Genomic DNA, 16,354 nt, shown 5'->3' on the forward strand with positions numbered 1-16,354 from the left:
AATTCACGGAGTGACTCCTCCAAATGTCCCACAAATGGCACAGTACTTTTAAACTTGAACAACACACGACTCGCGCTATGCAAGGAACAATCCCCATTTTACAAATGTAGGAAGCGAGAAACTGAAGTCAAACATCCCACACCAAGTCAAGTTATGACAGCACCTTGTGCACAAATACAGTGACTTTTTGTTTTGTGTTTCAGAAACATTGGGATCTCAATCTTATTCTTAAGTTTGTGGCTGTGGAATGTGTCTTGCTCTGCGGATGGCAACATCACTTTTGACAGGAAAGTTTAATATCAAACCTATTAATTTTACAAGGCTCCTTGTCTGACTTTTATGTCGCATGACTCATACCACATTCGATTTCCTCATTCTTGTACCTTCTATGTGGACCCAGTCCGAAGCAACCCCCATTGGATGACAGTCACTCCAGCCTTGTTAAAGGGGGGATGCTAGCTGGGAGAAGGCCTTTCCCAGACCCTAGCGAGAGACTCTAGCCGTGGACAACGTTTTGAATGTCCACAGTACATCTTTCTAAATGTCTTCTTAGCAGATCCCAAATTTGAGACGGCAGAAGAAGCAATAAGAAGCTACGTACAGTAAAGACTCAGCAAGAGACTGGCTTGATTTGATTCCAGCTTTGCCACTGCCCACTGCTTATCTTGCTCTGTGATGTGGTGATTTAGGTACCAGTCTCTTGCTCTGTGATGTGGTGATTTAGGTACCTGTACCAGGTGTGGGGCTTGCCAAGCCAATGTTTAGCATTGCTTACAGAATACATGCTTTGGAGTTCTGGGGTTCATTCACCTCCTCCTTCCTTCGCGGTACCTTCTCAACTCAGTAGAACGACACTCAGTGGGGGGCTGCCACTGTGTGTTCAAAAGTTAAGTCTTTGGCTGTGCGTCTGTGTCTGCGGCCGGAATGTGTTTCCCATCTGTGCAGGCAGGCAACTGGAGCCTATCCTTGAGCTATTTGGCAGAGCTGTTTAGCAGGTGCCTAAAGTCTGAACATTCCTGAATCAGGAGGGGGCGGCTCTGGCTTTCAGAGAGCACTAGCCGGGCCACAGCTGGAGTGAGGCCGGAGCGGTAGCACCCACTTGAGCTCTGAACTGGGAATGAATGGAAGTCGTGATGTGGGAACCCGGGGACAGAAGTGTTTTTCCAGGACGGCGGCAGCGGGAACCGGTGCCCAGGACAGCAGGAGGGCAGGTCCCGCCCGCGGGCCGCGCGGCCAGGTGCAGCCGCAGGGCGCGTCCCCGTGCGCCCCTTCCCCCTCCCGACGACTTCCTGGTTCGCGGAAGGTGGCCAAGCCGCCGCCGCCGGCCGGGTCGCGGGAACCGGGAGGCGGGGGCGGGGGCGGGGGCGGCGTCGCCGCGGTGCTGTCCCCGCGAGGCCGCGGAGGGCGCCGTGGACCGGCCGCCGCTCTGAGCAGCGCGTCCCAGGCGGCGTGCGGGCGTGCGGGCGCGGGGCGACGGCGGCCCCGCAGCGACATGTGACCATGGACCGCAGGACCAGGTGAGCGGCGGCGGGGCCCGGCGTCAGCCGCCCCGGGTGCGGCCTGCCCGGTACGGCTGGCTGCGCGGCGGTCGGCGCTAGGCCGCAAAGCCTGCCGGGTCCGCGACCCTGCTTCCCCGGGCCCGGACGGCGGGCGGGCGGGCGGGCGGGCGGGCGGGCGGGCGGCTCTGCGAGCGGTTGTTATGAAACCGCTCTCCCGGCTACCCAGGTCGCCGTTGCTGTCTTCAGGGTGATTTTCCAGGGTGGCCTGGGATGCTTTCTGATGCTTTCCCTTCACATAAAATGAAAGCGCCGTTTGTTTATACAGCCCCTCCGTGTGCGCTGCTTGCGGAGTGGTAGATGCACCAAGGTGGCTCTTTATCATTGGCCATTTTACTTCTGGGGAGTAGGTGAAAAGCAATTTGAATAACGGTGGTGGCTCTGCTTTGAGGTGTCTCAGAGACGGGTGATTGCTGGGCTCCTTCTGAAACTTTACTTTGGGAAGAAATTCCGTCTTTTACCGCCCCCTCCCATTCCGTCTACCTCACCCTGTGTATTTGTTGTGCCACTTGAAAGGCCCCGTAGGTCGCAGAGAAGTATCACAGAGTTACTATTTAATTTTTCTACCTAAGACCAATTTTAAACGTGTAATGGAAGTAGAAGCCTTATGCATTTTAGAATATTTCCTTTGGTGTTTGACACCATGAAGTGCAGGGTGAGTTTTTTTTTAAAAGCATACTTTTTGGACAATTAATTGTATTATAAAGGGATTTTAAAAAAGTTCACCAGAGCCCATTATATGCCCATGAAACAAGTTAATAGTGGGGATGATGAGGAAGTGTATATTTGTAAATTAATCTATATGGCTTGTCTTTTTCTCTGGTTGATATTTAAAATCAATGTTTATTTAGATGTGAGAAGTAATTAATAATTATTGTTACATATGTTTATTTAGATGTGAGAAGTAATTAATAATTATTGTTACATTAATAACATTTTGAAGAAGGTAGATATTAAGAAAGGCACCAGTCGTAGCAGGAGTAATTGAAATATATGCCATCACTTTTTTGCATTGTGACGTCTTTTACTTTAACAGCTCCCCCTACACTCCCCCTCCCACCATGGTCAAACCCAAGGCTTCAGGCACTCTAGGGCACGAACTGTTGAGCCATGTTCCCAGACTTGATCTCACACCTTCTCAAGGAAAGAGACATTACAGCAGCACATTTTTGTTTGCTTTAAATATCTCAGTAGATTTCAGTTCACTTTTTGAAATTTAAAAAATAGGTTAAATGAGTAAGAAACTAGGGGGGAAAAAGAAACCGAACTAGTAACTTCTAAAGGTGGGGGAATTTAATGAGGAGGCAAATGTCTAAATTCCTTCAAGATAATTGATATAAGGAAAATAATTTGTTAGGTTTGGTTAGCTTGGAGTGTGTGAACAGCTTCTTTAGATATGCCCAGGAAAAGCAGGTGCCCGTCTATGGGGCACTCTTCCGTGATCGTCTTTAGAACATGCAGGTGGAATTAGGATCTCATCTTTCTCACTATGGCAGGCTCTTTGGAGGAAAGCCGAGAGTTGGTGTTAGAATTATGGCAGTATGAGAAGATGCTTAGTAGGAGTGCCCTGGCTTTCCAGTTTTGAGTCAATAAGATGAAATCTACTACTCTCTAACGAACATTCACATATTAATTGATGTCTCATCGTCACAGTTACTCTGTGACGCAGACAGGGTACATTATAGGAGAGGAAGCAATCTCAGAGGTCAATGAAATACTTTGCTCCCAGCTCCAGCACTCCAAAGTCTGAACTTTAACTCTTAATAAACTGATAAAACATTTTCATTTATGTTACTGTTACACAGTCAGGGAGCCTCATAGAAGCCATTGCCAGCAGGCACAGGGCTCGATTTAGAACTCAGTAAATACAGGGATGGCCATCTCAGCGTGAACAGACTCTGGGTTCGATTCTTAGTACCACACAAGCCCACAGCCATGCTTGTATAGAAGCTATGTAGTTAATGCTTATGTGCTGTGTAAAGCAAATAAAATATAACAAGATTCTTTCTATTTTAGGGAAAATCCAGAAAGAACTTTTGACTTGGTGTTGAAAGTGAAGTGCCATGCCTCTGAAAATGAAGGTATGCGTTCTTTTACCTCCTCCTGTAATCGAGTATGTCAAAATAAGTGTTAATGCTGCGTTCTTGCGTTGCATGATTATATCGGGAACTTGAGAGTGCCAGATGTCTGTTCCAGGATCTCAAATTGCTGGTAATAAAATAGATGCGAGGTCTTTGCTTTGGGCTTGTAGAAATCAGGGTTGTTATCTGGGCAGCTTGGGTTTCAACTTACAGCTCAGCTTTGCTCCTAGTTGACAAAACTGCCCTTGTTCATGGTAAGAAGGCATGCCTTTTCATTTGCTTTCATCTGTGTTTGAAAGTCAGCTCTATTAAAAAAAAATACTGTAAATTTTCCTGCAAGTACTAACGGTACCTTCACCAGTTCCTTGTGATGTTCCTGGAATGTACTATGTTCGCGGAATAGCTCCTTCTGTTGGATTTATTCCAGTTGCACAGAACTTGGGAAGGTAAACATGAGTAACATAACTTGGAAGGTTTTTATTGTGGGTTCTATACAATTTTCCTGAAAACAAATATTTACTTTTTAAAGTATTGTGACTTTTGTCCATTTTTTAAAAATCTCCTTTCCTATAGTGTGTGTGTCTTTGGAAGCAGAGTCAGTCAGAGGCAAAGGAGCATCTCTTTTTGCTTATTTTGTACATGCTATACGTTTTTAGTACATGGCTCATTAGTGGTATAGTTAGGCCCTAGATGGCAAGGCCATTAAGTATGGGGCTTTGTGGAGACCAGTTAGCCATCCTGAAGCCTGGGTGGGAAGTCTCTGACACTCTTAGTCCTAAGATTAGCCAGCAATTACATACTCTTAAGTAATTTGGCGCTGCACACCTTACAATAGAGGAGCCCAGCCCAGCTGTGGTGAAACGGGCATGGCTAATTTTAGGTAGGAAATCACACACATTCTTGGCCCCAGAACTTGTGTCAGCTTTGTTTCTGGTCTCCTGGAACGACAGCTCTGTTCAAGTTTGCCAGTTAGCAAGAAGAAATCCCAAGGTGCCAAGTAACGTCTTCCAGCTAGAGAAGTCGTCGTCCATGATTGTCCTCCACGTGGTAGAGCTTGCTCATTTGGGTACCCCAGTCGCAGCCATATCCTCTGTGCAGCTTGGGCTTGTGTCTTTTGTGCAGACACACACATGCGTATGTTAATTTTCCATACTTTGCTTAAGTTGGTAGCGCATTTTTGGTATGAGTTAACCTTAGAAGAACTACTGCACTGTTAACCTAAGGTGTATGAGGCAGTACTCATCTGATGTGTTATACAGCAGGATGAATTTTCCTGGGAAACATGGGAGCTTTTTCATTTTAAATGTGTGTACTTCAGGTCACAAAGCAGTCTTATAAAAGTATAAAAGTGCTTCATGTAACAACTGATCTGCGCATGTGTTAATCTGTGGTTCACGGAAGGCCTTGGTGGTGTCCTCCTTGCTTCCTTTGTCTGCTGTCTGCGTTTTCTGACTGGTTGTTCTGTGTTACTGACTTCTTTTCTTGCCATCTCACCTTGCTGCTGCTGTGAAATCACTGCTTTCCAGAGACATCTTCATTTGTATTTTACAGTTTATACAGTCTGGCAAAGTTGGGAATATCATAAGTGGACAAGACAAGCAATTTTGGCTTCTCTTCAAGCCGGTCAGTCTATTCTTTGTATATGTGATGTGTGTGCATTAGTGTGTGAGTGCCAGCACACACTTGGCCTGGTGTATATGTGGAAGTCAGATGAGGATTTCAGGTGCTGGCCTTTGCTGTCTACTTTGTTTGAGATGGGGTTTCTTTGTTGTTCACAGGTACTCTGTTTACCAGGCTAGCTGGCACTCGCGTTCTGGGGGACTTGCGTGTCTCTACCTCTTATCTCCCCTTGGCTCTGGGATTACATACATGTACCACCTCACTGAACTTGGGTTCTGAACTTAGGTCTTAACGTTTGTAAGGCAAGCGCCTTACCCACTGAACCATCTGCCTGTCTCAGAGAATTGTCAAGAGTACCTCAGATCAAGGTTCCTTTTTGTGCCCCGCCCTTTATCGCCAGTTTGGACAATGTTGGGGATTGAATTAGATCCACGTGTTAATTTACAAAAGTCTGAACCACTGAGCTGGAGCCTCAGTTTTAGCATATCCACCCTAGCTTACCACCTAACAGCAAATTCTAAAGATTTAAAATTGTCCCCCCCCCCCCCCCCTCCTTATTTTTCTGAGACTGTTTCTCACTACTGCAACTAAGGCCAGCCTCAGGCTTGTGGTCTTTGCACTTAGCTTTTTAGCACTGGGATTGGGGTGTGCCACTACACCTGGCTTGAAGGCTTTTTTTTTTTTTTTTGGTTTTTCGAGACAGGGTTTCTCTGTGGTTTTGGAGCCTGTCCTGGAACTAGCTCTTGTAGTCCAGGCTAGTCTCGAACTCACAGAGATCCGCCTGCCTCTGCCTCCCAAGTGCTGGGATTAAAGGCTTGCGCCACCACCGACCGGCTGCTTGAAGGCTTTTTAAAGCTAACGTCAACCACATCCAAACATTGCCGTTTCTTGCTTCAGCGATGCTTTGCATCATTTAAACATGATGAATATTTTCGGTTCCATGAAGTTATAACCTTTTGTGCCCTAAGAAGTTATGGTGCATATAACTAAGTGGGATCTAAAAGTAAAATTTTAGGCCAAGTTGCTTGGTGTTTCTATCTTATTAATTACCTCTTTTATTGCTAAATAGTAAAAGAAAATATGTGGAAGTTCTTTGAAAAGTATTGTAGCATTTCCTTGTAATTGTCAATAGCTGGTTTGTTTTAAGAAGACTGGGCTGGATTTCGGCTTGTCTATGGGGCGTGTTCTACCACTGTGATAGACTCTGGGCTGGATTTCGGCTTGTCTGGGAGTATCCTTATAAGAGAGCAAACCTTATAAATTAGGATGCTTTTACAAGTGTAAAACTGACCCTAAGTCTAAATGGACATTTCTTAAGTCTGTGTAAGAGAAAATCCCTGGAGTGAGTCATCAACTCTTAATTATGAAATTACAGATCTTGTCATTCAAAGGCCTAGTATCTTGTGGTTTCAAGATGTCTATCCCTAGACCTCAGAAGCCTGCTTTCTTGAATATGAGTGCAGGTGGAAGAGGAGAAAACTTTGGCTTTTCATGACTCTTTCTTTAGAAGCAGAACTTTTCTCAAAAAATGTCTTCTTGAACCTCAGTGGCCAGAGTTGTCGTGGCTATGACCATTGCTTAGAAGGACATCGTTGACCCTGTAGAGATGGAGGGCTATGGAGTGGGTATTGTGTTTGGCCTAATAATTAATTGTAAAGGAATAGATATTAGGAGATTAGTTGAAGTATTCTTTGTAAAGGGTTGTTCAGAGTGTCACTTTATTTTTTTGATCGCTTATTTTTTCATACAGAAAATACGCCTTTATTTTTCATGTTAAAATATTTAACATGATTTTTCACTCATTTTTTATGGAGAACTTAAATCTTTCATAAGTATCATATGTATAAACAGAAATAGAATTTTATTTTTCTTCATGTCAGTGTATGTGTGTGTATTTGGTGCCAGTAGAGGCTAGAAGAAGGTGATGGGCTCCCTGGAGCTGGAGTTCCAGGTAACTGTGAGCCACTTAACCTGGGAGCTAGGAATTGAGCTTGAGTCCTCTGAAAGAGCAGCAAGAGCCTTTAGTTACTGAACTATCTCCCTAGTCCCCAGAAACAAGTTATTGACTGTTTTAGTTCATTTGGAAATAAATTAACTGGGGAACTAGAACTTGACATGGCAGATATTCATCTAGTCGTTCGCTGTCTGGACTTGTTTCAAGGCGTTTCATTACTGTTTCTGAACATAATACCATTTTTAAAATTTATCTAATTTATTTATTTTGTGTGCATTGGTGTGACGGTGCCAGATCCCCTGGAACTGGAGTTCTAGATAATTGTGAGCTGCCATGTGGATGCTGAGAATTGAACCCGGGTCCTCTGGAAGAGCAGCCAGTGCTTTTAACTGCTGAGCTGTCTCTTCAGTCCCCCATATCATATTTAGAATACTGAAAAATAAGTTTTGTTTGGAGTCCCCTACAGATTTGAAGCGTGCTGTGAGAGGGACTGGTGATGTTTCCTAGTCTGTCCCCTGTTTGTTAATAGAATTGTTTCTGGCCATGTCTTCATGTTGGCTGTGGCCTCTTTTTTAAAGGAGATTTTCCTGGCAAGACAGTCTTCCAGTAGCGTGTAGACCAGCTTTCCAGAGCACAGTGCCACAGTTTAGAACTTAATGTTGTTCTTGGTGGATCGCCAGATTCATTGCCTTTGCCACCCTCCTGCTCGCCCACACTCCACAGAGGCCGGAAAGTACAGACGGCAGAGCTGGCCTAGCCCCAGTTCTAATAACAAAACTTACATTACTCTGCTTGCACCACTTTCTCCAGCAAGATTGGACACTTCAAGGAAATGAAAACTAACTGTTCCTTAGTAAAAGATGCCTTCACTACAGGCTTCTGTTTTGGGCGGTGGCTTCGGGCCTCTGTCCTCTCTTTTTCTTTTTCCCTGTTGCTGACTGGTGGTAAGAAGTGGCAGCAGCAGCAGCTATTTGTGTAGTGTTTACTTGGAGGCAGGCACAGGCCCGGGGGCTTTAACAAATGTACTAGGTCCTTAAGTCTCACAAAAATCTTATGGGATAGGAAGTGCTACTCTCATGAAGAAACCAAAAGCACAGAGAAATTAGCAAGTTTGTCTGCAGTGGTATCCCTGTGTTCTGAGGTTAATCACTTCTGTCTTGCCTCCCATTGCATAATGTCACTTGTAAACTCATTGTGGCCTGTTTTATAATAGGAGGGTATAGAATATTAATGATATGTGCAGCAGGTCATTTTAAACAAAAATACAGTGTGTTTTCTGAAATTAAAAAAACCATTATAATTTAAATGATACGAGGCTTTTCCTTGTATAATTCCCTTTATAGACTGACTAGCCTGGAGCCCTCCTCTTCACTTATGAGGCTTATGTTTCCATATTAAAGGACTCTTGGATCTGCACTTATGGTTATTACAGTTCAAGCTTATCTTTAGCAAACCTTGTTTGCTCTATTCCCATATCATTATCTGATTATTTTTCTTAGGATCAAGTCCCTTTGTTATAGTTTTTTTTCTTTGATGAGATCATCCAAGTTGCTATAGAATTACTATTCTTTTAATCATCTACGTCTTAAATTTCCAACTCATGTTAACAGTTGAAAGTGTGAATTTTCTTAAATCAGAATCTTAAATCAAATAATTTAGTCTTCCCCATGCCCTGTATAAGGAGATATTTATTAACCTACATTTGATTATTTTTTCTTTATAATGTGATGATGTAGTTTGCTAAGAACAGCATTTTGTCACTTAGAGTGTTTGTAAAGAGCTTAATATTGTCATGTCTAGTTATAACTTCATGAACCACCTTAGTTATTTTCCTTAGGAGAGAGCTCACGAGAGTCTGACATCCTTGATAAATACAGAATGAAAAGGTATAGAAATTGAACCTGTGGTGGCAGTGGGCAAGCAGATGCCAGTACAGTTCATTCAGAGGACTTCTTGTGGAAGTGATTTCAAACACAAACTGGTGTGACAGAAGCAGGAACATTTGAAATGTATGTACATAGTGGGCATAGTGCTATATCCTGCATCCTGGCATTCTACCGTAGAGTGAGACTATGTCTCAAAAAAATTTAAGTGCACACACCCCCACACACACCCACACACACACCCACACTGGACTGAGCTGCTCTGGTGTACCCTGGGCTTAGGTTTCTCATATTAAGTACTCATGTTTCCCTTCCTCTTCTCACATCCCAGAGTCCGCTCAGCAGGAAGTAGGATGCTGGTGAGTAACAGACACACTAAGGTGCTGTGGGAGGTTCCACACTGTTGCCCAGTAGCGGAAAGTCCGTAGTAAAATGTACTCGGCACACTCGTCTTGCATACTTGGCTTATGTTTGTTAGCATGTTCTGTCCAAGGCCTTTTCCACCAGATGATCTAGGATAAAGAGGGCCACCTGTACTGGAAATATTTATATACTACATCGTTCCAGAAAATGAGACCACTTCTTTTTCCCATAGATACTAACTAGGAACAAAATTTACTGTGATTCTTTAGAATCATATTCTTGGAATATGCCATTTTTTCCCCAGTAGCAAATAGTTAAGGGTGTTCTTCTTTTATATTTGTGTGGGTCTTTGTGGTTTCTTCCTCGAGTGGCTGCCCATGAAAACAGCACTGTTGTGCATGTGTTCCTTGTTACTTGGGCAGTGTTCAGTTGCATTTTATACTCGATGGCCTGGTCTTACTACCTGCGTTAGTTATATATATGTATTTTGCTGCTACTGCAGTCTGAGGTGGCTCCTTGTCTTGGAACTTTTATGGGTCCCACTGTGATGGGGGGCCCAGCGCCCCTCCCTAGTGCTCTTGTATACACAGTGCTGTGCTCTGGGGCTGCCGTGACCATTATTGAGCTGGCACAGCACAGCAAGTTTATTCAGGCTTTTCTATGGAATGTTTTCCCCTAGATTTTCAAGGTAATGTGTCCTTTTAATACTTGTGACAATAGTCTATAATTGGGGGACTTTTCTTACATTTTCATGCTGTTTCCTGTCTTCCCTGCAAATATGTGTGTGATTTGTGAGTCAGAGGCAATACTTTACCTACTGTGGTATGCATTTTAACTATGTTTGTGGATATTATTGGCAGTATATTTGGGGGCTACTTTAAGCAAGTGTCCTAGTTGTTTTAGGTAACAATGAGATCGTCAGTTCTGATAGACTCCTCCACTGCAGCGAGTGCTGAATGTTCCAAAGCTTTTTACAACATTAGGTCTTGGCTTTATGCTAAAGGAATGTTATGAGTGCTCAGACCTTCTTGTTTGTTGGCTGTTGTTTACAGTTTAGAAAGGATTCGAGATAGTTTTGAGCCGGGCGGTGGTGGCCCACGCTTTTAATCCCAGCACTCGGGAGGCAGAGGCAGGCGGATCTCTGTGAGTTCGAGGCCAGCCTGGTCTACAAGAGCTAGTTCCAGGACAGGAACCAAAAAGCTACAGAGAAACCCTGTCTCAAAAAAAAAAAAAAAAAGATAGTTTTGAGAAGTTCTTAAGATACGGGGTGTTTCTGTGTTGTAAGGTAGGATGATGTTTCAGGCAAAGTTAGAGTCTTAATTGTATATAGATTCATGATAAATTGATTTATTTTAGGTATCAATTTGATTTTATCTATAGAAGAATGTGTATTAGTTCTTCCTTGTGTGATGTGCCAGTCATTGATCTGGTGGAGAAACTTGTCCACGGTGGCCCTGAGTTGAGCTCTGAGAGGTAATAACTCAGCGTAAGTGTGAGGCATTGTGTGATATTAGTGCTCAGGACAGGTGAATGAATAAGAGAACTTGAAGCTTCCCAGAGAGGCCGTGGCTTTGCTGTCTGAACAGTTCTGAGCCACTCTCTTCTCGTGGGGCTGTGGGGTGGTTACCTGCTGCCCAGAATTGAGTCAGTTCCAAGCACTTTGTTATAAAATTACCTTTCTTCTTTACACTCTTCAAATAACACACCAAGTGGGCGCATGTTGTTTAAAGGTCTTATATGATTAAATTCACAGTGAGGTGTGAACAATTGATAGATAGCTCTCAAGGGACCATTTTCATTCTAAAGAAAGCCTTGTAAACTCAGATTAATTAAAAAGATGCAGTTTGGAGCTGCAGATGTAGCTCAGTGGTAAGTACTTTACTAGGATGTGCAATGCCCTGGATTGATCTCAGCACAGCCAAATAATGAAATCAAATATAATGAAAATAGATGTGGTTTGCCATAAGGGAGCATTCTAGTTTGGTTTTACTGTCTTTATTAATTTTCAATTAATGGCTTTATTAAGTATGTAAGTATATTAAGAATATTTGTGCAGTAAATTAATTACATTTTGATATATATATACATATATATATATAAAACATTCCCAGTTAATAAAACAAAGCTGTAACATTATAAAGACCTTTAATTATATTTTCATTTACCTGATTAGACTTCAAAGTAGATGTTTTATAGAAATAGTGATAAAAACCATACTTGTCGTTCATATTATGTTAGGAAATATAACAAGTGTCTGTGTATCTGTATTGTCTTTACTATAATTATAGAAGGTAGAGATTTGTTTTAGAAAGATAAAGAAATGGAGGCCCAGCAAGGCTAAATCATTTCCCCAAGATGCACAGTGTCCCTAGGTAGAACTGGGATTTGGACTTGTTTCTGTGACATGGAGCCTAAGCTCTTCATCATTAGGCTTCTCGTAATGCAGTTCTTTAACACTAGTGAGATATTTTGCAGTGATATTTAGAAAGTCGCGTGTTTTGGAAAATCCCTAATAAATTCTAGGTGTGGTTCAAATTATTATTATTGAATTTTAAAATTACCCCTATTTATCATTTGGAGTGTGTGTATGCATGAATGCATGTCCTGTGGCACACAAGTGGAGGTCAGAGCACACCCTGTAGACACCTTCGCTTGTCGGGCCTTCTCACTGTCCCGGAGTGGTGTTGTGACATTAGCAAGGTCATAGGAAGATGTGCCCAAGCACCACACACGTTTAGTCTTCTCATTCATTTCAGTGAGTTTTCCAGGCCCCAGATGTGAGTCAGGCCCAGATGAAAAGCAGATGGCATTGCTGAATGGGGTGCGTCACTTCCAAATTGTAGTGGTGCAGTCAAGGCGGTGATATGCAGCTCTCCCGCGGGAAAAGGCCCTGAAGCCACATGTGCGCGCGCGCGCGCGCGCGCGCGCGCGCGTGTGTGTGTGTGTGTGTGTGCATGCGTGTGTGTGTGTGTGTGTTTGCATGCGTGTGTGTGTGTGTGTGTGTGTGTGAGTGTGTGTGTGTGGGGGGGACAGTGGAGCTGCTAGGTGAGGGAGGGTGTGGCCATTAGACATTTCCCAGCCATCAGTTGCATGTCAGGTGATTATCTTTTCCTCAAATTATTTTGAGCTTTTCTTCATATTTAAACTTCTGTGAATGCTGCTGAGGGGACAGATTGCATTTGGTATCAGCCCGTGCATCTAAAGGGAAGACGAAGGAATGGTCCCAGCTAAAGCAGTGTAACCTGCCTTGGTCAGGATGCCCGGTGCTTACATGCTGACTCTGTGTGCAATAGCACTGAGGAAAGCACCAGGCCAACTGTCTCTTAAAATTATTATTATTATTTTAGTGTATTTTTGTAGCTGCGCTGGGTTGAACCCTACACTGAGCCACTTTCGCAGCCTCTGGGCTGTGAAAGGAATGGAAGTCCTCAGCTGGTATTGAGAATTTAATAGTGTTTCATCATTAAACTTCTTTAAAAACATAGTTTTGAAAAATGAAGCTACAGAAGTAAAAAGCAGTGCAAACAGGTACTTGAATAATCTTCCAGTGTCTGTTTTACACTAGGTCACTGATGTCCTGAGTCTTGTCCACTGGCTTTTCAGCTTTTGAGGTCTAGGGCCCACTTCTCTTGAGACTCTGGGAAGATGCCATGAATGGTGTCCATCAGTACCTGCTAAATAGTCTCCTGTTATTAAAGTGAAATTAGGAGAAGATTGTCCTATACTACTCAAGCCTGGTGGAGATTTTTTAAATATTTTAGAAAATGTCAATGTAAAGGAAGGAAAGGTTGTGGATTTTTATCATCACATCAAATGGGTGCTCCGTGTAAGATGTTTTAAAGCCGAACTGTTGATAAACCGCAGGCTGACTTGGTAGGCAGAGATGATAAAGATCAGATGGGGCCCTTCCTCTTTCAGTTCCTTCTTAGTTATCACTTGAACCTGTAAAAGAGCACGCAGCTATCAGTGCAGTACATCCAGTGGTGTTCTGTTAGATGTGGAAGCTTCCAGAAATTAGTCATCTCAGAAGTAGATAGCTCTGGGGTTTGCAGAAGAAATGCACTAATATAAGGGTGTGCTTGGTCTTCAAATTTACAAGTAATTACAGTTGGGCGGGCTTAAGACTCTGTTACCTGAGCAGCTGTAAAACATAGTTGACTGTTATTTTATGGGTGTTTATAACTAACCTGTGCCCCTAACATTGGTTGGATTTAGGCTTCATCAGTTCAGGTGTATGTGTGCTTGTAAAGATTTATTATTTTTAACTATGTGCATGTGTTTGGGCATGCACACGGGAATGCAGGTGCTTGAGGTGGCTCTTGTGGATGCTAGGACCTGAGCTTTTCTCCTTGGGCTGAGCCATCTGCCCAGCCCCCAGCTGTGTGAGTGCTCAGGAACACCAGGCGTTTTCAGGGTCTGTGTGGTTGCTCCTGAGAGAATATGCGTAAGAATGGTGTAGAAGGAATTAGAAACAGTTCTTGTTAGAATCCAAATATTTCAGGTCCCATTTTAGAAGAGAAAATTGTATAATTATTCCGGGAGTTTTAAAAGAAAGATCCTGAATAATTACATTTTCCTGTAAATCCAAATAGTATTTATAATAGTTTTAAAGCAACTAATGAATTTAATTTACTTGGCTTAGTAAACTATGTTTTACACGCACACAGACACACACCACAAAGGACTTAACACTGAGTTTTCGGACCTTACTGTGTTGTTGTTGTGTGACTTCATGAAGAACACCTTCAGTATACTCTTGGATAGTACTTTCATCAAGATTATGTGTTTGCTGTGAACAGATCCAGATGTATTACAGAAGAGATGGAGGCTGGGAATTGTTAGGAAAAAATTATAACATCCAAGTGTTTAATGGCAATTATAGTATTGGTAGTGACATTGACTGCTTACCCTAAAATTAGTAATGTTAAAATTTCCTACTTGTCTGGACACAGGATTTGTCTGATTTTAGTCTAATAGTTGGGAAGCATAATTGAATCCATGATATTCTACATAAAGTGCATCATTTGCTGAGTATGGTCCGCAGTGCAGGTGTGGCTCCCAGAATCCACTGCAGCACCATGCCTTTGATTCTGACTGCTCTACTGGCGAGGTGCATGACATTGGCCAAGTCCTTTAACTTGTTTTACTTTCATTTTTTTATTTGTGTGTGTTTCTAAGACCTTTCATGGCGTTTCTTCAGTTTTTATCAAACTCAAGTACATAGTGGTGGAGAAGAGTCTTGTAAATTGTACCATTTAACATTATAGTAAGAGAAATTTTATTTTGTTTTTAAGCTCTATGGTGGTTATCTGTGTGACAGAGTGTAGTCACTTGAGTGGAAACTGCCAGCTTGGAAGAAGGGACGGTTTAATGGAAGTCTAACTGGCTTCTTCCTTGTCCTCCATTTAGTGTTGGGGAGCGTCAGGAAAAGGCTGGTGAAGACTCTAATCTGTTCTGGGCTAAGAAGTTAATTATTTATTGCTGCAAGAGGAATTTGCCAGAGGCAAGAAGTTGGCATCATCATATTTGATAGTGCCACTTAAACTGTGTTCAGATGGAACAAATGTAACTGGGAAGTTACCGTGTGGCTTTCCCCTGCCCTGCCCTGCCCTGCCCTTCTGTGCTTCCTCTTCTTTCCTCCCCCTTCCCTTCTTTTGCTAGCACTGGTGGATACAGTAGGCCTTGTGCATACAGCATGCTAGGTATGTGTTTTACCAATGCTATGCCTCCATCAGGACATACCTTTTCTTGATTTCCCCTCCCCCTGGCCAAAAAAAAAAAATCACAGGTATAAATCCTAGCAGCAAAATGGGAGTTCCATATACACGTAAGCTTTCAGGCTTTCAAGAGTTAACCTTGAGAAGCTAGGAAGTTGTTATGAATGACGATAAATTGAGATTCAAGACATAATACAAGTATAGGGTTCTCAGAGTGTTTCAGTTGAGAGGTATGATGTAATTGGCTGAGTTCTATGAAAATAAATACTAATGAGGTTGTTATTCCTTATCTGAAATACTTGGGAAGGATTGTTTTGTGTTTTGGAGTTTTTCAAATTTTGGAGTATTTTCATGTGTATGTGTGTAAACTTGGGCTATGTATAAAGCAACTAAGCCTCATTTTAGATTTTAGATATACAATATTTACCCACGTGCAATATCTTGTGTGTCTCTATATTCATACATACTTATGCAGTATCTGGGAATGGGGCCAAGATCTAAAATGAGATTTAATTTATTTATAACTGAAGTTAATTTATAATAAATTATATATGATATATACATATATAAGTGATAGAAGGTATACATATATGTGTGTGTATACACACACATAAAGCTTATTGCTTATACCTTTTGTTTGTTTGTTTGTTTTTTGAGACAATGACTCACACTGTAGCCTGAATTGGTATGGAACTCAAATTTATGGCAATCCTGCTTTAGTCCCGAAGTGCTGTGATTAGAGGAATGAGGAGGTCAGACGTGGAATTTTCCATTTGTAATGTCATGTTGATGCTCATGGTGTCAAAGTTTTGAGGATTTCTGGTGTCAGGAGTTCGGACAGGGAATGTTCAGTCTGCACTGTGGTTTGTAACGAGGAAGGCAGTAAATTCAAGCCTGTCCCCTCATGGCACCAACCTCTACATATCTGGATTTGTTTACAACTTTCTTGATTGAATAGGAAATTTAATTGGGGTCTAGGAACTATCTTTGCAGTAAGATTCTGTTAAATCATTGATATACATCTCTTCTATGGGTAATTTAGTAAAAGTTCATGGAGCTTATATTTGCCAAACAAATTTAATTTACTTGAGACTGTACATTCATTATGTCTCAATTTTAGTGTTTCTTAATTTTTTTATCTGTGCCATAGAAAACAGCAGTAGTTCTGTCACATCTGGGA

The 16,354-nt window shown here is 42.4% G+C and overlaps 1 protein-coding gene across 4 annotated transcripts in view; it reads left to right on the forward strand.

Annotated features, from left to right (window-relative positions):
* Positions 1-1,368: 1,368 nt before the first annotated feature.
* Positions 1,369-16,354, forward strand: part of Dennd1b (DENN domain containing 1B) — a 210,468-nt gene continuing 195,482 nt past the window's right edge. For all 4 annotated transcript variants that reach the window (XM_075988141.1, XM_075988142.1, XM_075988143.1 and 1 more), the window contains exons 1-2: positions 1,369-1,517; positions 3,573-3,637. In XM_075988141.1, the coding sequence (XP_075844256.1) occupies positions 1,501-1,517; positions 3,573-3,637 (82 nt within the window). In that variant the 5' untranslated portion in view covers positions 1,369-1,500. The remainder of the gene's footprint in view (positions 1,518-3,572; positions 3,638-16,354) is intronic.

This window comes from Microtus pennsylvanicus, chromosome 10 (genome assembly GCF_037038515.1).
Source record: "Microtus pennsylvanicus isolate mMicPen1 chromosome 10, mMicPen1.hap1, whole genome shotgun sequence".
In the NCBI taxonomy this organism is placed as follows: Eukaryota; Metazoa; Chordata; class Mammalia; order Rodentia; family Cricetidae; genus Microtus; species Microtus pennsylvanicus.